Source organism: Hippopotamus amphibius, chromosome 16 (genome assembly GCF_030028045.1).
Source record: "Hippopotamus amphibius kiboko isolate mHipAmp2 chromosome 16, mHipAmp2.hap2, whole genome shotgun sequence".
Taxonomy (NCBI): Eukaryota; Metazoa; Chordata; class Mammalia; order Artiodactyla; family Hippopotamidae; genus Hippopotamus; species Hippopotamus amphibius.
The window spans coordinates 48,726,894-48,750,864 of NC_080201.1; the positions used below are offsets into that span (position 1 = coordinate 48,726,894).

General features: G+C 36.2%; 1 protein-coding gene and 1 long non-coding RNA gene across 7 annotated transcripts in view; one reads left to right on the forward strand and one right to left on the reverse strand.

Moving 5' to 3' along the window:
• Positions 1-18,043, forward strand: part of ZNF790 (zinc finger protein 790) — a 39,170-nt gene extending 21,127 nt beyond the window's left edge. For 3 of the 5 annotated variants that reach the window (XM_057712359.1, XM_057712360.1, XM_057712361.1), the window contains one exon: positions 11,116-14,812. In XM_057712359.1, the coding sequence (XP_057568342.1) occupies positions 11,116-12,785 (1,670 nt within the window). In that variant the 3' untranslated portion in view covers positions 12,786-14,812. Of the gene's footprint in view, positions 1-11,115; positions 14,813-14,875; positions 14,920-17,651 lie in introns of those variants that run through there. The other 2 variants (XM_057712362.1, XM_057712363.1) reach the window with 2 other exon arrangements.
• LOC130838888 (uncharacterized) overlaps positions 1-23,971 on the reverse strand; it is a 31,195-nt gene that overhangs the window by 5,802 nt on the left and 1,422 nt on the right. For both annotated transcript variants that reach the window (XR_009049735.1, XR_009049736.1), the window contains exon 2: positions 19,478-19,566. This is a non-coding gene — a long non-coding RNA (uncharacterized LOC130838888). The remainder of the gene's footprint in view (positions 1-19,477; positions 19,567-23,971) is intronic.

Genomic DNA, 23,971 nt, shown 5'->3' on the forward strand with positions numbered 1-23,971 from the left:
CTTACATGTAGGTCTTTAATCCATTTGGAGTTTATTTTTGTGTATGGTGTTAGGAAGTGTTCTAATTTCATTCTTTTACATGTTGCTGTCCAATTTTCCCAGCACCACTTATTGAAGAGGCTGTCTTTTTTCCATTGTATACTCGTGCCTCCTTTGTCAAAGATAAGGTGCCCATATGTGTTTGGGCTTACTTCTGAGTTCTGTATTCTGTTCCATTGATCTTCCTTTCTATTTTTGTGCCAGTACCATACTGTCTTGATCACTATGGCCTTGTAGTATAGTTTGAAGTCAGGAAGCCTGATTCCACCAACGCCATTTTTCCTTCTCAAGATTGCTTTGGCTATTCGGGGTCTTTTGCGTTTCCATACAAATCGTAAGATTTCTTGCTCTAGTTCTGTGAAAAATGCCATTGGTAATCTGATCGGGATTGCATTAAATCTGTAAATTGCTTTGGGTAGTACAGTCATTTTCACGATGTTGATTCTTCCAATCCAGGAACATGGTATGTCCCTCCATCTGTTTATGTCATCTTTGATTTCTTTCATCAATGTCTTAAAGTTTTCTGCATACAGATCTTTTGCCTCCTTAGGCAGGTTTATTCCTAGGTATTTTATTCTTTTGGTTGCAATGGTGAATGGGAGAGTTTCCTTAATTTCTCTTTCTGCTCTTCCGTTGTTAGTGTATAGGAATGCAAGAGATTTCTGTGCATTAATTTTGTATCCTGCTACTTTACTAAACTCATCAATGAGTGCTAGCAGTTTTCTGGTAGAGTCTTTAGGGTTTTCTATATATAGTATCATGTCATCTGCAAAGAGTGATAATTTTACTTCTTCTTTTCCAATTTGGATTCCTTTTATTTCTTTTTCTTCTCTGATTGCTGTGGCTAACACTTCCAAAACTATGTTGAATAACAGTGGTGAGAGTGGACACCCTTGTCTTGTTCCTGTTCTTAGAGGGAATTCTTCCAGTTTTTCTCCATTGAGAACAATGTTGGCTTTTGGTTTGTCATATATGGCTTTTATGATGTTGAGGTAATTTCCTTCTATGCCCATTTTCTGGAGAGCTTTTATCATAAATGGATGTTGAACTTTGTCAAAAGCTTTTTCTGCATCTATTGAAATGATCATATGGTTTTTATCCTTCAATTTGTTGATATGATGTATCACGTTGATTGATTTGCGTATATTGAAGAATCCTTGCATCCCAGGGATAAACCCCACTTGATCGTGGTGTATGATTTTTTTAATGTGCTGTTGCAGTCTGTTAGCTAGTATTTTGTTGAGGATTTTTGCATCTATATTCATCAGTGATATTGGTCTGTAGTTTTCTTTTTTTGTGACATCTTTGCCTGGTTTTGGTATCAGGGTGATGGTAGCCTCGTAGAATGAGTTTGGGAGTGCTCCGCCTTCTGCAATATTTTGGAAGAGTTTGAGAAGGATAGGTGTTAACTCTTCTCGAAATGTTTGATAGAATTCGCCTGTGAATCCATCTGGTCCTGGGCTTTTGTGTGTTGGGAGATTTTTAATCACTGCCTCAATTTCTGTACTCGTGATTGCTCTGTTCATGGTTTCTATTTCTTCCTGGTTCAGTCTTGGAAGATTGTATTTTTCTAAGAATGTATCCATTTCTTCCAGGTTATCCAATTGATTGGCATATAGTTGCTTGTAGTAGTCTCTCATGATGTTTTGTTTTGTATTTCTGAGGTGTCCGTTGTGACTTCTCCTTTTTCATTTCTAATTCTGTTGATTTGCATCTTCTCCCTTTTTTTCTTGATGAGTCTGGCTAATGGTTTATCAATTTTGTTAATCTTCTCAAAGAACCAGCTTTTAGTTTTATTTATTTTTCTTATGGTTTCTTTCCTTTCTTTTTCATTTATTTCTGCTCTGATCTTTACGATTTCTTTCCTTCTGCTCACTTTGGGGTTTCTTTGTTCTTCTTTCTCTAGTTGTTTGAGGTGTAAGGTTAGGTTGTTTATTCGATCATTTTCTTGTTTCTTAAGGTAGGACTGTATTGCTATAAACTTCCCTCTTAGAACTGCTTTTGCTGCGTCCCATAGGTTTTGGGTTGTTGTGTTTTCGTTGTCATTTGTTTCCAGATACTTTTTGATTTCCTCTTTGATTTCTGTAGTGATTCCTTGGTTGTTTAAGAGTGAATTGTTTAGCCTCCATGTGTTTGTATTTTTTGCAGTTTTTTTCCTGTAATTGATATCTAGTCTCATGGCGTTGTGGTCTGAGAAGATGCTTGATATGATTTCAATTTTCTTGAATTTGTTGAGGTTTGATTTGTGACCCAAGATGTGATCTATCCTGGAAAATGTTCCGTGTGCACTTGAGAAGAAAGTGTAGTCTGTCGTTTTTGGATGGAATGTCCTATAAATATCAATTAAGTCGAGATGGTCTAATGTGTCATTTAAAGCTTGTGTGTCTTTATTGATTTTCTGTTTGGATGATCTGTCCATTGATGTAAGTGGGGTGTTCAAGTCTCCCACTATAATTGTGTTCCTGTCGATGTCCCCTTTTATAGCTGTTAGCATTTGCCTTATGTATTGAGGTGCTCCTATATTGGGGGCATAGATATTTACCATTGTGATATGTTCTTCTTGGATGGATCCCTTGATCATTATGTAGTGCCCTTCCTTGTCTCTTTTAATAGTCTTTACTTTCAAGTCTAATTTGTCTGATATGAGTATTGCTACTCCAGCTTTCTTTTGACTTCCATTTGCATGGAATATCTTTTTCCATCCCTTCACTTTCAGTCTATATGTATCCCTTGGTCTGAAGTGGGTTTCTTGTAGGCAGCATATAGAAGGGTCTTGTTTTTGTATCCATTCAGCCAGTCTGTGTCTTTTGGTTGGAGCATTTAATCCATTTACATTTAAAGTGATTATTGACATGTGTGTTCCAATTACCATTTTCTTAATTGTTTTGGGTTTGTATTTGTAGGTGTTTTCCTTTTCTTGTGTTTCCTACTTAGAGAAGTTCCTTTAGCACTTGTTGTAAGGCTGGTTTGGTGGTGCTGAATTCTCTTAACTTTTGCTTGTCTGGAAAGCTTTTGATTTCTCCCTCAAATCTGAATGAGATTCTTGCTGGGTAGAGTATTCTTGGCTGTAGGTTTCTCTCTTTCAGGACTTTCAGTATATCCTGCCATTCCCTTCTGGCCTGCAGAGTTTCTGTAGAAAGGTCAGCTGTTATCCTGATGGGTTTTCCCTTATATGTTGTTTGTTGCTTTTCTCTTGCTGCTTTTAATATTTTTTCTTTGTGTTGAATTGTCGTTAGTTTGATTAATATGTGTCTTGGTGTATTTCTCCTTGGGTTTATTCTGTATGGGACTCTCTGTGCTTCTTGGACTTGGTTCATTATTTCCTTTCCCATGTTGGGGAAGTTTTCCACTAGAACCTCTTCAAATATTTTCTCAGACCCTTTCTTGTTTTCTTCTTCTTCTGGGATGCCTATAATTCGAATGTTGGTACGTTTAAGGTTATCACTGAGGTCTCTGAGGCTGTCTTCTAGTCTTTTTATTTTTTTATCTTTTTCCTGCTCTGTGGCGTTTATTTCTCCCATTCTATCTTCCAACTCACTTATTCGTTCTTCTGCCTCAGTCATTCTGCTGGTTAGAGCATCTAGAGTATTTTTAATTTCAGTTATTTTGTTATCCATTGCTGTTTGTTTTTCTGAGTTCTTATGAACTGTTTCTTGTACTTTCTCTAATTTGTTATCGAGATTTTGTATCATTTTTACTATCATTACTCTAAATTCTTTTTCAGGCATTTTTCCTATTTCCTCCTCATTTATTTGGTCTTGTGGGTTTTTTTCCTGCTGCTTTGCCTGCATGGTGTTTCTTTGTTTCCTCATGGTTGTCCAAGCTTTTGGGGTTGCTTGTCCTGGTGATAGAGGTGTTTATAGACTGTCCAAGGCTCAGACTAATGTCCAAGTATTGGATTAGACGAATATTCAGTCAGGGTGATCTGCCAGGTTTTCAGCTGTGTTTCAACTCCATTCCCACCCTTCTAAACTCTGTGATGCTGGACCGCACACTGCTCATTGCATCTCTGCTTTAGCGCCTGCGCAGGCTCTGCCAATAGGAGGTACCAGAGGGGAAAGTAAAATTTTTTTTTTATTGAGCTATAATTGAATATAACATTATATTGGTTTCAGGTATACAACATAATGATTCGATATTTGTATACACTGTGAAATGACCACTACAAAAAGTCTAGATACCCTCTATCCCCATACAAAGTTACAAAATATGCCATATAATATTATTGACTATAATCACCATCCTGTGCATTATATCCTCATGACTTCTTTATGTTATGACTGCAAATTTTTACTTCTTGACCCTCTTCACCCATTTTACCCAACCCCCACCCCTCTGGCAACCACCATTCTGTTCTCTGTGTCTATGAGATTTATTTTGCTGGCAGGTTTTTGATTACTGATTCAGTTTCCTCACTACTAGTAATCAGTTTATTCTGATTTGTATTTCTTCAGGATTCAGTCTTGGAAGATTGTATGTTTCTATGAATTTATCCATTTCTTCTAGGTTGTCCAATTTGTTGGTGTATAATTGTTCATAATAGTCCCTTATAGTTGTCTGTATTTCTTTGTCGTCAGTTGTAACTTTTCTTTCATTTCCGATTACAGAATCCTAACCACTAGGCCACTAGGGAACTCCTTCTGCTGTCTTTTTGTTCTCTATATATTTCTGCTTTGGTCTTTTATTTCCTTCCTTCTACTAACTGTGGACTTTGTTGTTCTGCTTTCTCTAGTTCCTTTAGGTGTAAAGTCAGATTGTTCAATGGAGATTTTTTTTGTTTCTTGAGGTAGGCCTGTATCACTATGAGCTTCCCTCCTAGAACTGCTTTTGCTGCATCACATAGATTTTGGTATGTTGTATTGCCATTTTCATTTGTCTCAAAGTATCTTTTGTTTTCTCCTTTGATTTCTTTGTTGACCCATTGGTTGTTCAGAAGCATGTTGTTTAATCTCCAAATATTTGTGATTTTTCCAGTTTTCTTTATGTGATGTGTTTCCCATTTTATACTGTTGTTGTCAGAAAAGATGGCTGATACAATTTCAGTCTTCTTAAATTTATTGAGACTTGTGGTGTACTACATGATCTATCCTGGAGAATGTTCCATGTGCACTTGAGAATGGATATTCTTCTGCTTTTGGAAGTAATGTTCTGTATAAATCTGTTAAGTTAATATGGTCTAATGTATTGTTTAAGGCTCATGTTTCCTTATTGATTTTCTGTCTATATGATTTATCCATTGATGTAAGTGGGGTATTAAAGTCCCCTGCTATTAGTGTATTGCTGTCAGTTTCTCCCTTTAGGTCTGCTAATATTTGCTCTATATATTTTGGTGCTCCAGTGTGGGAGCGTAGATATCTACAGGTGTTATATCTTCTTGCTTGGTTGACCTCTTTATCATTAATGCAGTGCCCATCTTTGTGTTATATTACAGTCTTTGTTTTAAAGTCTATTATGTCTGAAATAAGTATAGCTCCCCCAGTTTTTTGTTGCTATTGTTTCCTTTTGCATGAACACTCTTTTTCCATCCCCTCACTTTTAGTATGTGTGTATATTCTTACACCTGAAGTGAGTTTCTTGTAGGCAGCATAGAGATGGGGCTTGTTTTTTATCCATTCAGCCACTATACGTCTTTTGACTGATGAATTTAATTCATTTACATTTAAAATAATTATAGATAGGATATACTTACTGCCATTTTGTTCATTGTTTTCTGGCCATTTTGTGGTTCTTCCATGTTTGTTTCTTCTTCTCTTGCTCTGTTCCCTTGTGATTTGATGATTTTCTTTAGTATTTTTTTTAAGATTCCATTCTCATCATCTTTTCTGTGTTTATTAGAGACTTTTGTTTTGTGGTTACCATGAGGCTCACAAATATCCACATAGGGGTGTGTGTGTGTGTTTCTGTATATATACAGTCTATTTTAAGTTAATAGCAAGTTAAATTCAATACATTCTAAAACTCTACACTTTGACTTCCCTCCTCCCACATTTTATGTTTCTGATTTCATATTTTACATCTTTTCATTTTGTGTATCCCTTTACTAATTATTGTAGTTAGAGTTATTTTTATTACTTTTGTCTTTTAACTTTTATGTTAACTTCGTAAGTGATTAGTCCACTACCTTTACTAGATATTTGCTTTCACCAGTGAGGGTTTTTTCGTATGTGTTAGTGCCCTAATTTGTGCCCTTTTTCCCAGCTTAAAAAAGTCCCTTTAACGTTTCTTATAAGGCCAGTGTAGTGGTAGTCATCTCTTTTAGCCTTTGTCTGGGAAACTCTTTATCTGTATTCAATTCTGCATGATAACCTTGCCAGGTAGAGTATGCTTGAATGTAAATTTTTTCCTTTTAGCCCTTTGAATATATCATGCCACTCCCTTCTGGCATGCAAAGTTTCTGTTGAAAACCTGCTGATTTTCTTATGGGGTTCCTTTGTATGTAACAAGTTGTTTTTCTCTCACTGCTTTTAAAGTTCTCTCTCTATCTTTAATTTTTGATGTTTCAATTATATTGTGTCTTGATGTGGATGTCTTTGGGTTTATCTTGTTTGGAACTCTCTCAGGTCCCTGGATCTGGATGCCTGTTTCCTTCCCCAGGTTATGGAAGTTTTCAACCTTATTGTTTGAAATGTTTTCTTTCTCTCTCTCTCTTCTTCTGGGACCCCTATAATGTGAAAGTTGTTCTGCTTGATGTTGTCCCATAGGTCAGTCAAGCTATCTTCAGTTTAAAGAAAAAAATTTTTTTTTGGCTGCTCTGTTTGGGTGAGTTTCACTACCCTGTATTCTAATCACTAATCCTTTCTTCCATTTTATGTAGTCGGCTGTTGAACACCTCTAGTGTATTTTTCAGTTTAGTATTCTTCAACTCTGATACTTCTGTTTGGTACTTTTTTATGTTTCCATCTTTGTTGAAGTTCTCTCTGTTCATTCTTCTCCCAAGATCACATGCTCCTCAGCATTTTTATGACCATTACTTTGAACTCTTTATCAGATAAATTACTTATCCTAATTTCATTGATTTTTTTTTTCCTGGAATTTTATCTTGCTTTTTCATTTGGAACATATTTCTTTTTCTCTCATTTTGCTTGACTCTCTTTTGTTCCTGTGTATTAGATGAAACAGCTGCCTCCCCCAGTCTTGAAGGAGTGGTTATAGGAAGACTGGGGTTGTGTTTCAGTCTGCTATCTGTGTAGTACCCTGGGGGTAATAGCCTGCCAAAAACTCTGATTGTTTTGGTCCCATGGAACCCAGAAACACAAGCCCCTCTGGCCCTCAGAGCCAGGTATTCAAGGGATGTCCCCTTGGATGTGGGCTTGGGTATGTGGACGTCTCTTGTGTTGACTGAACTTGTGTTGAGTGGGGCTGCAAAGGGCACCAGGCTGGGGCAAGACAGCCCAATGTGTTGGGTGGGGTTGTGGGGGCACACAAGGCTGGGGCAAGCCTAGTCACCAGCTTGGCTGGAGCTGTTAGGAGCACATCCCAGTGGTGCTAGCAAGGTAGAGGGAGAGTGCAAAAGTGGCACCTGCCAGCACCTCCATCCCTAGAGAGAGTTCCAACAGATCCCAGCTGATACTTTAATATTAGCAAAAGAATCTCCACATATGGTCTAGGCACTTTGCAAACTACTGCTTTTTCCCTGGGTCTTGGGGTAAGTCTGTGCACAAGCCCTGTAAGAGCAGAATCCCCATTTCCTATAGCCCTTTGGTTCTCCTGGACATAAGCCCCATTGTTTTCAAAGCCAAGCATTTTGAGGGCTCATTTCTCTAGTGTAGGTCCCAAGGGTTGGAGTGTCTGATGTGGGTCTTGAACCCTTTTCTCTTCATGGAAAAGCTCTGTATTTGTGAGCTCTCTCCCAATTGTGGGTTGCCACACTGAGGGTGGGGTTTTTGGCAAGACCACTTCTCTACCTCTCCTGCCTGTCTCAGTGTGGCCCTTTTATCCTGCTGTGGAGGAGCTTTTCAGTTAAGTTTCAGGTCTTTTTCAGGGGGTATCTATATTTAACTAGATTTGATATGTCTATGGGAGGAGGTGAGTTCAGGATCTTCCTATGTGTTCATTTTGAGCTGCCCTATTTTCTTCCAGTCTTAATGATTGAGTCTTTAAACTATTAAAATGAAATGTGTAGGCTTCTTGAATGAGTTTTTCTAAAACATTCAGCTTAGTTTTCATAAAAACAGACAACCTTTCATATTTCTTTACATAATGTTATTAAAATATATAAATAAAATATCAGGAACAATTGATATAAACAAGTTTGGAAGCAAACAGCTGATTCATGGTAAGCACATGGGCATCCTAGAGGTAGCTACTACTGGAATGCTTTTGTATACTGTGGACATTAATCCTTATGTTTTCTGAAGGAGTGTAGGGCATTGGTTCATATGGAGGTCAGGAACAAAATAAGTTTCAATGTAGCCTCACTAAAAATGGGTCATTTTTAATTAAAACCTTCTAATAATTTAATAAGATGAAGGCTGTTGATTTCTAGTGAGGACAAATATTTCCCCTGAGTTGTGTACTGATTTGCCACTCATGTTTATTTGATAATTGCTCTGTGCTTGATCTATGTATATCACTTGTTGGCTTAATACTTTTTATTTTTAGTGTGAATGGGCATTCACACAAAGAAAATACTAATACACCATTGCCTAGTTAAAGTGACTGAAATTATATATATTTTCTTTAGGATTTTAGTTTTATTTTTATCCTAAAATTTTTATTTTACAACTTAATGTATAATTGAAGAACAATAAACTACACATATTTGAAGTTACAATTTGATATGTTTTGATGTATGTATGTATCCATGAAATAATCACTGTAATCAAGACAACAAACACTTCAGTCATTGCCAAATTTCCTTGTGTCCCTTTGCTATCCATCCATTCTTCCACCTATATCCCCAAGAAAACACTAACTTGCTCTCTGCAACTCTATAGATTAGTTTATATGTTCTAGAATTTTATATAAATTGACTTATACGTTGTATACTTTTTGGCCTTATTTATTTATTTGTTGGCTGCTTTGGGTCTTCCTTGCTGCATGCGGGCTTTCTGTAGTTGTGGCGAGCAGGGGCTACTTTTCATTGCGGTGTGCGGGCTTCTTATTGCAGTGGCTTCTCTTGTTGCACAGCATAGGCTCTAGGCAAGTGGGCTTCAGTAGTTGTGGCACACAGACTCAGTAGTTGTGGTTTGTGGGCTTTAGAGTGCAGGCTCAGTAGTTGTGGCGCACAAGCTTAGTTGCTCCACAGCATGTGGAATCTTCCCAGACTAGGGCTCGAACCCATGCCCCCTGCATTGGCAGGCGGATTCTTAACCACTGTGCCACCAGGGAAGTCCTTGGCCTTGTTTCTTTTGCTAGCATAATGTTCAGATTCATCTATGTCATTGTGTATATCAATAGTTTATTTTTTTATTTCTCTGTAGTATTACATTCATAGTTATACTGTAATTTATTTATTCATATACCTGTTCATGGACTTTGTTTTGAAGGTTCTTAGCTATTATCTTTTCAAATATTGCTGATTTTCCCATTCTTCTCTGTGTAAGTTTCCACTTATACTTGTGTTTAATCTCCTAACTGAATCTCCTATGTCATAATATTTCTCTTATGACTTTTCCAATCTTTTTCTCATAGAATTTTTTTTGACCTATGTTTCTTGTCCTCTGATGAAATGATCAGTTTTATGTTTTAGCTTCTCTAGCATAGTTATTTTTAAAGTCTGTTTCATAACTCTGATATCTGGCATCCTTATAGATGCATTTCTGCTATCTGTTGTTTCTATGGTTTCTACATTCATATTGTCTGGTTATTTCTTTAATTTTGTGCCAGACACTATTTGCAAAATGTGAAACTAATGACTAGGATATCTTCCTTTACAGAGAATTTCTGTTCACTTTTACCAAGTTCTGAAGCATTTTGTTTTTATCTCAATGCATTGCCCTCCTCAGTCACTGGGATAAATTGAAATTGAGCTGTAGTTTCTGTGTAGGTCTACCTCTGTTTTACCCATATTCTTAGGTTATGGTCCTTCAGTTATAACTCAATATGAGAGATGTTTAGGATGCCTCCTGTAGACAGACCCTAGATACCAATCTCTATTACCTTAGCCTTGAGAAAATGTCATATGTTCTGTCAGTTGCTAAGTCAAATGCTAATACCAGTACAATTTCAATAGTAGAAATTGGATAAGCTCTTCAGCATATTCAAATAGTAGCAGTTGTAGTATTTTCTTGCTTTGTTCTTCTAAAGTATTTTACCAATAAGTTTGATATCCCTTGGAGATTTGGTAAAGGCCACTTGGGAAAGGGCTTGAAAGCATAAAATTGAATGGATGAGTAATACTATAATCTCAAGAAATAAATAAAACAAAAACACCTTTGTTAGGATCATCTGACAAAACATCAGAGTGGAGAAAATGAGCAGGGTTAAGTATTTAAATGTGCAAAATCAAATGGAAGAATGAGTAAGTAAGTATGATTCCATTTCTCTGAGCTAGCATGGATATGCTTTCGTTTCCTCTTATGTGTACACAAAGTAACGTGGAATTATGTGTACTTATTTCAGTAGATATGGAAGGGGTTAGACAGGTGTATTACATTGTTATCATATGATCCCAGTTGTGCTTCCTGGTCCCTGATTTTTGTAATATTATCCTTTATTCCATCCTAAATCCACCCCCCTTTGCTTTTTCTTTTTTTTAACAATTTTTTTTTAATGCCTAACATGTGCTAAGTGTTAATTATACCATACTGGGTAAAACAGTCTTAAGTCTTTAAATTGATATCCCATGATTGGGGTAGTACCTGAACAATCTTTTTTTGTTGTTGAACTCCTCAGATGAATTTGACCTGAACAAAACTTTATATATCTAATCACCTGCCTCAGCTTTTTTAGTTCTTTTAAATTTCTATTTCTTGCCCTTTTTTCGTATTACCCAGAATTTGTTAAGCCAGTCACATTTCATATGCTCTTTTTGTTTTAGGATTTACTTCTTATATCTACATTGGAAATTCTATTTGGAAAGTTTATTTCTTTTTGAACAGTAAAACAGTATGAATTTATCTTCTTATCTTTCAGACATGCAATCCAGGTGTCAGACCAAGGCATCACCAAAAAATGGCATTTTTTACAGAGAATCACCTCAATGGGAAATAATGGAAATTTGTAAAAAACACAGTCTTGAATGTTTCTGTTTCAGAGGTGATTGGGAAAGCAAAGGTCAGTTTGAAACACAACAGGAAAACCGGGAAGAATGTTTTAAGCAGGTTATACTCACCTGTGAAAAAATTTCCACTTTTAACCAGCACACAGTTTTTAATTTACATCAGAGACTTAATACAGGAAAGAAACTGAATGAATTTAAAGGGTATAGGAAAGCCTTTTGTTCTAGCACAGGCTGTATTCAACATCAGTTAATTCACACTGGTGAAAAATTTTGTGAAGATAAGGAATGTGAGAAGACCTTTTTTCCTGATTCAGAACTTACTCAACATCAGACAGTTTACACTGCTAAGAAAACATATGAATGTAAAGAATGTGGGAAGGCTTTTAGTTTGCGTTCAAGTCTTACTGGTCATAGGAGAATTCATACTGGTGAAAAACCTTTTCAATGTGAGGAATGTGGGAAGGCCTTTAGATTTCATTCACAATTTAGTGTCCATAAGCGTATTCATACTGGTGAGAAATCTTATGAATGTAAGGAATGTGGGAAGACCTTTAGTTGTGGCTCAGACCTTACTCGACATCAGAGAATTCATACTGGTGAAAAACCCTATGAATGTAATGAATGTAGGAAGGCCTTTAGTCAGCGATCACATCTTACTAAACATCAAAGAACTCACACTGGTGAAAAACCTTATGAATGTAAGGAGTGTGGGAAAGCTTTTACTCGTGGCTCACACCTAACTCAGCATCAGAGAATTCATGCTGGTGAGAAATCTCATGAATGTAAAGAATGTGGAAAAACCTTTATTCGTGGTTCAAATCTTGTTCAACATCAGAACGTTCATGTTGGTAGGAAACCCTATGAATGTGAGAAATGTGGGAAAGCCTATATCTGGAGTTCACACCTTGCTCGACATCAGCGAATTCATAGTGGTAGGAAACCTTATGAATGTCAGCAATGTGGGAAGACTTTTGTATGGGCCTCATACCTTGCTCAACATGAGAAAATTCATAATGAGAGAAAACCACATGAATGTAAGGAGTGTGGAAAGACCTTTCTTCATGGTTCAGAGTTTAATCGACATCAGAAAATTCATACTGGTGAGAGAAACTATGAATGTAAGGAATGTGGAAAGACGTTTTTTCGTGGTTCAGAACTTAATCGACATCAGAAAATCCATACTGGAAAGAGATCATATAAATGTGAAGAGTGTGGGAAAGCCTTTCTTTGGGGTTCGCAACTTACTCGACATCAGAGAATACATAATGGTGGGAAACCTTATGTATGTAAAGAATGTGGGAAATCTTTTATCTGGGGTTCACAGCTAACACGACATAGGAAAATTCATACTGATGCAGAACCCTATAAATGTAAGGAAAGTGGCCAGATAGTTAGTCACCATTCATATTTTGCTGAACAGAAAATTCACAATAGTGAGAATCTCTGTCAATGGAAAGATTATGGGAACATTAGTCACGACTCAGACTTTGCTCAACACCAGTGTATTTACACTTTTGAGAAATCCTGTGAACGTAAAGATTTGGCATTTTCTCCAGGCTCTCACTTTATTTCACTCTTGTGAAATCTTGTGATATAAAAATGTAGGAAAAATCTTTATTCGTGATGTCAGTTAATTCCTTCTTTTGAGAAAACCCATAGTGTAAATAATATTGGAAGACCTTTTGACAAAGCACATAACACACTCAACAGCAAAGAATTCATAATGCAATCTGTATTAATAGAGGAAAAGCATTTCGTGATTGGTTGTCAGTTATAGAATATCAGGGTAAAGCTCTACAAATGAGATGATAGTATGAATCCCTTTTGAATCATTCTCAAAAGATTCTCCACATCATTGATAGTATGCTGCATAGAATTGAAGTCTAACTCATGTAGGGACACTTTCCATCACTACTTAAATATTGTTGTACTTCCACAAAATCACACCAAAAGTGAATTTGTGTTTTGTAATTAATCTGGAAAAGCCTTAAGCTATGTCATAAACTTATTTGGTATATCTTAGTTTCAATACCTCTTATCTCCTAATTTTTTGGAAAGTAACTTAATTCTATGTGTATTTACTTACTTATTAGATTGTAAGGCTTAAATGAGTTTTTGAGGATTTAAATGATTTAATGACCATCATTAATAATAGTATTAGACCATTTCTATGAAAGGAAGACCTTAAGAGAATAATGATTATAGACAAATATGCCATCTGTACTTATGTCTTATTGAACAGCAGAATGTTAATTCTGAAGAAAAACCAGTACAATCAAATGAAGCAACCGAAGATTTGATTCAGTGTTAATTTCATTTGCTACATAAAAAAAGAGAAAGCCTTATGGTTTTAGTGAAAGTAGATTTGTTGAGTGCTCAGCATTTTTAAAAGGCATTTGGAAGTGATTTGTTTCTAACAATTTTCTAAAGCCAAATGTCATATACATTTTATCACCAGAATTAAATTTTGGAAATTAGAAAATAGCCAAATGAATTCTGACTTCTTGGAAATTTAGTACTACATATGTATAAACAATTTGCAGATTAATGAGTAAATCAAAAGTGAGATTACAGGCTATTTGGATGTGAATGATAATGAGATTCCTGTAAATCAAATCTTATGAATGTGACCATAGCACTTATCAGTGGAAATTGCTCTATGTATAAAACCGAGAAGATTGAGAGCAGTTTCTTTCTTTCCACCATTGTATCTCCGGCTCTTAGAATAGTGCCTATCATATTGTGGGTTACAAATATTTGTCAAGTTAAATAATGATTAATCAAACAAGCTAGAATAAGAGCAAATGCCTCCAAGTTAATTGATGGAAAGGTTTAATGAAAATAATGCAAAAATCATGGAATAAAGAACAATACTGAAGGATTTTTATTTTAAATCAAAATGTTTCTTTGAGGAAAACTTATTTGGCAATGCCTCCACATTATAAGAAAGGAGAAATGTGATATAATCATATATTTAGGGGAATTTTTAAAGGTCATGTAAATATATATAAACTATTAGACACAAATTTTTAAATATAGAAAATAAAGTGTATTTTCTAGGAAAACATTATCTTAAATGATTAAAATTTGAGAGTAAATAAAAAGGGCTAACTGGAAAAAAGTGTTTTTTTTAAAAAATCATGTAGGACCAGATAATTGTATAGGCTACCCACTGAAGGAACAGAAAATCCTATGGAAAAGTTGTTCACTTGTGCTAAAAGACTAAATAAAATAATTCTGATAATAAAATTAGATGTAGCCCTTGAACAACAACAGAATAATTTCACTCATGAACATACATGAAAAAAAACAATACTATAGTCAAATGATATTTACTCAGAATTTTAACTTCTGATCTGGATAGGTGGTAATTCTACAGGTTAAACAACAGCAAGATATGATGAAAATGTAACCTTCTCAGCTTATGTGCATTTTCTTGGTACGTTTTAGTATTACATGAATTAAGGAATGGTGAGTATATGTATACGTATTTAGCGCATTTATAATTCAGTTATTTAACAGTGGTTAAACAGTATTAAGCGAAGTTCCCTCCCAAATTATTGTTTTCTATGGAGTTTCACAACTCATGAGGAAAATGAAAATTTTTCTGTTACATTTCTTTATTGTTAATAAACAAGCTATTTCATTCATGCTGAGTAATTTTTTTTTAAGGTGACAAGTACACTGAGAAAAATAACATTTAGAACTTTCTGGACATCCATATACAGATAAGTGTGGGACATTCCTTTTTGCTTTGGCCCAGATTGCCTTGTTGAGTGTATTATCTATTCTTGAATGCCTGAGGTACATGCTTCTTGAACTCCACTCCATTGATAATGTTTGTGAATATTGATAATGTCTTCTCTAGTCTATCTTATATGTGGCAGAAAGCCCTTAGTTTTTCCCTAACCACCTTTCTTTGCAGGAGCCATTTTACTAGAACCGTTTTGGAAAAGAACTTGTTAATAAGTAATCTTAGTGCAGCTGGATAAAACGTAGGGGATAAAATTAGATTCATTCCTGGCAGTATAAAGCAGTGTAAACTCCCAGCAAATCAAGAGATCTAAATATTAAAAAGGGAGGGAAGAAAAGGGAAACTTTACAGGTACTACAAGAAAACATGAATGAATTCCTTTATAACCTTGGAATTGAGAGATGAATAACTATGAGTCCAAAATCCAGTAGAAATAAGGAGGAAGAAGTCAGTTTTTTGTAGGACTAAAGCAATGTTAACAAAGATAAGGGAAAATTACAAATTGTAGATATTTGCAACTATATCACAAACTAATATCCATAAAGAGCCTAAAAGTTGGGATGAGAATATAACAATACACTGAGATACTACTTCATACCAATCGGATGGACAGAAATCCAACAAGGTATTAAAATATTGTATTGGCAAGACTGGTAAAACAAGGAGTCTCACATTGCTGATGAAAATGTAACATAGTACAATTCATAGGAGAGAAGTGAGCAACGTCCATGTGTAATTTCTATGCAAACACCATAAGATCCAAACCCTTGCTTCTGTGCTAAAGATACATTGATAAAATTATAAAATGTGGTATGCACAAAAATTTTAAAAATGCTATATGTAAGTGCAGCAGACTGGAAACAATGCAGATGTCCAGCATAAACTGGTTGAATTAACTATCATATTTACGTAAGAGTGGAATATTGTACAGCTGTATACTTCTATAGAGTGATCTTCATGATACAATAAATGAAAAAGTAGGTAAGTGGAACATAATATGTATATTATACTGACATTTTTGAAAGGAAAAGAGGAATACTATATATGCCTATACTTTCAAAATGAAATAATCAAATTAAGAAACAACAGTTGGGAGAGAGCAAGAATAGAAGGTAGTTATCTTTTGTTGAACCTTGTTTTATATTTTTACTTTGGATTCATGGAGATACTTTGCATACTGGCTTTTATTTTAAAAAAGAAGTCAAAGGGGAAAATAGCAATCCTAAATATCAGAAGCAATGAATTTGATTCACCATCAGCTTATTGCGTAACAATGTAAAGAAGAATAATTTCAAGTGATTTTAAAACATTTTTACTTAGGAGAGCTATATCAAGGACAGAGAAATACAAAGAAAGCTATACTGGCTTTACTAGCCTTTTGTTAATGGTAATATTGGTATTTATTGTAGGTGAATCCAAAATTAGGTACATAAGTTAATTTCATGAGGAATTAAGTTTTTGCAAAATAAGAAAGAAGTAAAATGCCCTGTAGTCTTTCATGTGAATTGAAAATGTGTATTTTCTACTTCTGTCCAATGAAGGGGTCTAGAAACATTAGTGACATGGAAGCAGTGAGCACTCATGTTTTCATGCATACATTCTGTGGTTCCTAAATTCTGTTTTCTGTAAAGAGAAGCAAGGGCTCCTTGGAGGAATGGCATATGACAGGTCAAGGGTAGGAAATGTATATATGATTATCCTGACATATCTTTTATACCTAAAAGCAAGAGTGCTCTCAAAAGACTAGAATCATGTCAACCTGAAGGAACTGACCAAAGACAGGCTGAGTGTCTAAAAGCTATTACAATGGACTGCAACAGTGATTGTAGGTAAAGCTTCCTAAATTCAAAAGGGAAATTTTTTGATAGGAACTTTTATGGAGCTTACCAGAGTACCAGCTTATTCTGAATATGTGATAAGGAACAAAAGTAAGCATTTATCATTTTTACACCTATACACACACACTACAAATCAGGGAAGAAAGAATATAGAGCTACTATAGTTCTTTTTTTGCAAGTCTTGAGACTAATCGATATTTAATATTTCCTTCAGATACTTATTTCATGTTCCCTTTGCTGATAGCATCGCAGATTGTGTTCCTTCCATCCCCGTTTTTGTCCAACGTTTTATCATGAAATTTTCAAACATACAGAAAAGCGGAAAGAATATAACAGTAGACCACATATGCCCACTGCCTAGACTCTACCATTAACATTTTTTTGTACTTTCAGCTGGGAATTATAGTTGGGTTGACACCTTTGTTCCTGAAGGGTCCTAGCTATTCATCCCATCTCTTTGGAATTGCTTTTATAATGCATTAATTTTTACCAGTGGACATAGAAGTACTAGAAGCATTTCAGCGGATTTCTCTGGGTTCCAGACATACTCTTTCCTGCCTCCTTTTTAATAATCAAGATGATTTTCTGTGGATGTCATTCTTTGACATCTTTCCCTTGTCTTTTTGTCACTGTCCTGAAAAACCCCAAGTGGCAAAATGGCAGATTCAGTTATAAGGTCATTAGAGTCATTCTATCCCGTAGTAGAAGCATCCTTTGGAACTAAGAATTCAGAAATAGCGAAGCCCAAACTTATAGGAATGGAAAGCAAAAATATTAGTGGTTGGGTATGAACATTAGTTACTGAGCCTGGTAAGATGTAATAATGAGAGGACCTGCTCCATTCTTTGTTTTCTAGACCTATCCTGTTTTTTTGAGAAAAAAAAATTCCTCCTGAGAGAAGTTGATGGCCACATCCCTGAAATATATCAACCACTGAAACAAGAAATCCATTTATTATTTGTGAAAATATGATGATGATTTTGAGGTCAAATGAGAAAAAGAAGGAGGAGGACACTGAAGGAAGGGGGTGATATAAACAATAGGCCATGGCCAAACACCTATAACAGTGAAGGAAACTGGGTGCCTGAACCATAATGTTAACATGAACCTTGATCACTGCTATTGCCACAGACAAAACTTCCTATGTATACTAGGACAATTCCATTATCCAGAAAGGTCTGGGAATACAAAAGGCCAGATGATTGCAGTTTCCCAATGAAATGAAATATTGTATGCAATCACACAGCACATTAATAAGCTTTCAAATTCTCAATAAATAATAAATTATCAATAAATGAGTTCTTTCTGAAATTCTCCTCTCTCTTTAAAGAAAAGGATAAACAACATTGACGAAATCTTTCCAAACAATTTTTAAACAATCTTTAGGCTAGAACATAGAATTTGGATAAAACTTAGAATCTTTTTGAATATTCAAGTTCATTAAGTCACTATGTCACCAAATATAATGGACATACAGTATTTTCATTTCATGGATGTAATGATCTGCTTATTGGAGTATTTAAACAAATTCGCTAATGTTTGTAGCTCTAGGAATCTAAAATTCTCAAAAGAGTATATTATACATCTGGCAGATTTTATTTGCTACAGCAGGCTGATAGATGCCAGTCTAGGTGCACACAGGCATCACTCTGACACATTCTGGCCAACTCCAAGGTAAGCTTCTCCTCTCATTGGTTTCTTGGCAAAAGGGGTATGGTAGGTAGAATAATGACCCCACAAAGATGTCCACATCCTAATCCCTGGAACCTGTGAGTATGTTACCTTACATGGCAAATGGGACTTTGTAGACATGATTAAGAAACTTGGGGAGATCATCCTGGATTACCTGGTTGGGCCCAATGTAATCACAGTGTATTTTCAGTGATAGAGGGAGACTGTCAGAGAAGGAGATGTGATAATGAAAGCAGAGATCAGAATGATGTGATCGCTGGCTCTGAAAATGGAGGGGACCCCTGAGCCAAGGAATGTGAGCAGCCTCTAGCAGCTGGAAATGCAAGGAAATAGATTTTCCTCTAGAATCTCCAGAAGGAACATAGACATACCACCACCTTGGTTTTAGCCGTATAAGTCCGATTTCAGATTCCAACCTCCAGAAGTATAAGATAATATGTTTGTGTTTAAGTCACTAACTTTGTAGTAATTTGTTACAGCAGCAACATGAAACTGTACAAGGGGCAAGATCTCTTTCTTCTCAGGATTCAGTTCCCCATCCAGTTTCAAAAGCCTCACAGAAAAAATCTCGGCACACACTGAGACTGGGAACAACCAGCAGAAATGCTATCACTTCCAAATGGAAAACCTAGGTTTACAGAGATCAAAGTTTGTCATGTGTCCCATTTAACTACCGCACTAAACCACTGTGCTAATATTCCTCTTAAGGGGAGATATTTCAGCTTCCTCAGGGTTTCTGGCAGAAGACTTTGCATATAAAAAATGTACAATGATCTGAACAAACATCTAATCACCATCTGGTGCAGGGAAAAACATTTAGGGAAGAATGGAGCCCTTTGCTACGATCACTTGATGGAATGGGAGAAATCTGGAAGCAGTTCCTTTACAGGACTAAGCAAGGCAGAAAATCTGGGAATAAATACAACTGGTATTCATATAACACAACAAAATGATTGTGCTTCAGGAAGGAAAGAAGAAACAGCAACTCACGTGAGGCATGGTTTTGAGAACTGTCAGAACTGATCAACTTTCTGGGTTCCTCCCCTGGAGATGTGCAGAGTCCTAAGAGGACAGCAGGGCTGGAGAAGGAAAACAAAGCCATGAGAGCAAGCTTGCCTCAGAGCCCACAAAATGAGCACCTTGGAACTACCTTTATTTTCTCTCTTTGAGGGAAGTTGAGAAAATTTCAGCCCTCTTACAAATCCAGTGGAATTCAGATACAGCAGAGGGAATTCGGGCCAGACTTTTCCTTAATCCCCATGATGTTGAACAGGACCCCAGAGGGTGCTAGTTTCCCAGGGCATCATACATCTCTAGCATAGGGAAGTACCAGGGAGCCCTGGGGAAGAAAACTTCCCCAGGCCCCACATGCTAAGTGAAATGCCTTGTTCCCATGCTTAAAGGCTCAGGCCCACAAGACTGCTCTTGACTTCAGAAGCCAATTGCAAATCCCAAGCCACTGTTCTTCTGACCAACCAGCTATAAATTGGGTGCTCCTATTATCTCCTCCTAAGGTACTATACTTTGCCAGGATGGCTCACAGAACTTAGGAAGGCACTTCACTTACATTTACCAATTTATTATAATAGATACAATTTAGGAATAGCAAAATGGAAAAGATATGGCGGCAAGGTATGCTGGAAGAGGAGCTCGGAGTTTTCAATGCTCTCTTTGGGAGTACCACCTTCAAATTACCTCAAGGTGTTCACTAACCTAGAAGCTTATCAAAGTCAGTTCAAGAGTTTTTACTGGGCTTAATCTCCAGTCCCACCCTCCCTTTTCCTGGAGGTCAAGTCAGTGGGTGGGTTGGAAAGTTCCAACTCTCTAATCGTTTGGTCTTTCTGTTGATCGGCCCCATCCTGAAGCTGTCTAGGGGCCACACTCCAAGCCACCTCATTAGCATAAATTCAGGTGTGATCAAAAGGGGTTCATTATGAATAACAAAAGACACTACTATCACTCAGAAATTTCCTGAGTTAGAAACTCTGCACCAGGAACCAGGGGCAAAAACCATATATATTTCTTATTATGTCACAAATACTAATGCGATATCTGAAATAAAATGCCAGCAAACAAAAATCCAACAGCACATTAGAAAAAACAGTCGTGATTAAATGGAACTTTCTCAGTAATAAAAAGATGGTTTGATATTAGAATATTCATTAGTATAATTCATGATATTAATGGTGTTATGGAAGAAAATCATACTGGTGGGCTAAAATGATATAAAGAGGTTAGTTTCCTGAAAGTATATTGTATATTTGATATATAAATTAAATATGATCCCAATACTAACAAGTGTGGAGACAAATACACTAAATTTAAATTCAACAAGCAAGAAAATTTAAAAAGGAAGAATAGCCAGAACAGGCCTTTTAAAAAAAGAGAAAGAGTGGAGATTTAAAAGATACTATAACGTGCCTATGATTAAATACTGGATACTGGTACATGAATAGACATACAGATTAATGGAACAATATAATCTCTGATCTGTGGAGAAAGATGGATTGTTAAATAAATGTTACTAGAAAAAGGTAATATTGGATCTACATTTTACACTGTATACCAATATTAATTCCAAATGGATAAGAAATCTAAATATTAAGAAATGAAATAATAAAAATGCTTAACTTCATTCAGGCTGCTTTAACAAAATACCATTGACTAGGTAGCTTATAAACAATAGAAATTTATTTTTCACAGTTTGGAGGCTGAAGTCTAGGATTAGAGTGCCAGCATTGCGGAGTGCAGGCCCTCTTTAGGTTGCAGACTTTTTGATGTATCCTCATGGGGTAAAAGCAGCAAGGGAAATCTCTTGGGCTTCTTTATAAGGGCATTAATCTCATTCATGAGGGAATCTGCCCTTGTGATCTAGTTACCTCTCAAAGGACCCACCTCCTAAGACTGTCACTTTGGGCATCAAGATTTCAACATGAGTTTTGTGGGGACAAACATTCAGACTGTAACAATGCTAGAGAAAAAAATGGCTGAGTTCCTTTTGACTCAAGACGGGAAAAGCTTTCTCTGTCTTACAATCAAATGGACACATTTTACACTTAAAAATTGCACAGAGAAAAGAATACAAACACAAACAACAAGTTGGGAGAAAATACCTGTTTTTATTTTTATTTATTTTTTTTATTTTTTTGGCACACGGGCTTAGTTGCTCCGTGGCATGTGGGATCTTCCTGGAGCTGGAATCAAACCCGTGACCTCTGCATTGTCAGGCGAATTCTTAACCACTGCGCCACCTAGGAAGCCCAATACCTGTTTTTGTAACTTAAATTTTAAAAGGTGACTCTTCCTAAGATGAAAAAAGCTTTATTTTAAAAATCAAGAGAAAGATAAAAAGTCATTATTAAAAATGGACAAGACAAAAAAAAAAAGCCCATTGGTTTTTCTTTTTAAATGAATTGTCTTTCTTTTGAATTCAACTGAATTTTAGGATAACCAAATAGTTGATGAAGAACAGTCCTTATTTATAGAACTCCAGCTAAGAAATGCAGAAGGAATTAAGATAATTTTTTAATCACTATATGTAACTCTTAATAAAATAATAGATCTCAGCATCAATCATAAATGGATCTTATAACCTCTAGGTCGATGCTTCTTAAACTTTTTTTTCATTATTAGTTCCCCAAAAGCCTTTTAAGCTACCTTTTCTCCTAACACCACTTACCTATAAAATTTTAATATTACGGATATACTGTATATGTGTTTCTGTACTGTGTCCACAAACCATTGTAATGTTAAGAGTTTTGTCCCCCTCTCTGCCAGGGAACCAAGTTTCACCCCCTTGGGAGCAATACCTCTCCTTCTGCCATTGAGAATACATGCTTTAGGTCAAAGAGGAAGAGGGCATTTTATAAAGCAAGGGTCCCCAACTCCCCCGGCCCCGGACAGTATGGGTCCGCTGCTTGTTAGGAACTGGGCCACACAGTAGAGGCCAGCAGCGGGCAACGGAGGGAAGCTTCATCTGCTGCTTCCCATCACTCCTCATTGTTCACGTTAGCTCCTGAACCATCCCCTCCATCGCTGGCATTACCGCCTGAACCATCCCCGCCCCCGACTCCCCCCACCACAACGTGGAAAAATTGTCTTCCACGTAACCGGTCCCTGGTGCCAAAAAGGTTGGGACGGCTGTTATAAAGGAAGAATTATGTGAATGCCAATCAACATGGCATGACCTGAAGTGGGACACCAGACTTTAAGAACTTCAGGATCTGATGTCACAGGAAGTACATAGCACCAATTATGAATTATTTTTTCCTGAAAATGTGATTTAGACAAAATATGGTCTGAATCTGATCAAGGCTCTAGATCTACCTACCAGTTTACAGAAATATGTAGCATAGGGGAACTAATTATATGACACCACAAGGAAGCAATTAGCCAAAAGGAGAATGCGCAATATTCTATAAACAACCTAGTTTTTCTACAAATCAATGGCAACAATTAAAATAAAATAAAAACAAAAAATAGAGAAAACTGTTATGGATTAAAGAAACAAGAGATTTGACAGGGACTTCCTTGGCGGGCCAGGGGTTAACACTCCGTGCTTGCAATACAGGGGGTAAGGGTTCATCCCTGGTTGGGGGAACTAAGATCCCACATGCCGGGTGGCCAAAAAATAAAAAAATAAATAATAAAAATAATAATTAAAAAGATTTGATAACCAAATGTAAAATGTGGACCTTATCTGAATCATGATTTGAACAAACCAACTGTAAAAAAAATCTATGTTCAAAAGATTTGGGGAAATTTGAGTATATACAGGGTATATGATATTATGGAATGACTTAGTTTTGTTTTGTTTTTTAATTTTTAATATTTTTACAATAAACCGCATATATTTAGAGTGTACAATTTGGTATCCCAATCTCCCAATTCATTTCCCCCCAACCATCCCCACTTTCCCCACTTGGAGTCCATATGTTTGTTCTCTACATCTGTGTCTCTATTTCCACCTTGCAAACCGGTTGACCTGTACCATTTTTCTATAGTCCACATATATGTGTTATATACGATATTTGTTTTCCTCTTTCTGACTCACTTCAGTCTGTATGACAGTCTCTAGGTCCATCCATGTTTCTAAAAATGTGGAATGACAGTTTTTAAAGTTGGGATAGCATCCTGGTGATTATTTTAAAATATAATGTCCTTTTGGTTACATAAGCATACATGTGATTAAAATAATACACTTTTGAAATACTAAAGGAAAAAGAGGGGTGGACAGATATAAGAATATTTGCAAATGTGTTAAATTATGGCTGAGCATTGGACACATTGGGGCCGTATTATTTTCTATCCTGGTTGAAGATTTCCATACAAAGTTAAAATAAAATTCCACATTTCCTCCAGAAAATATAGTTATCTTTCATCAAAAATCTTAGACCAGAAAGGGCTGATTTGTCATCAAGTTGAAAAGGAGAGGTGTAGGTGTGGTTGGTGAGTGGAGTAGACTGGTGAGGCCATCCCTGGAGT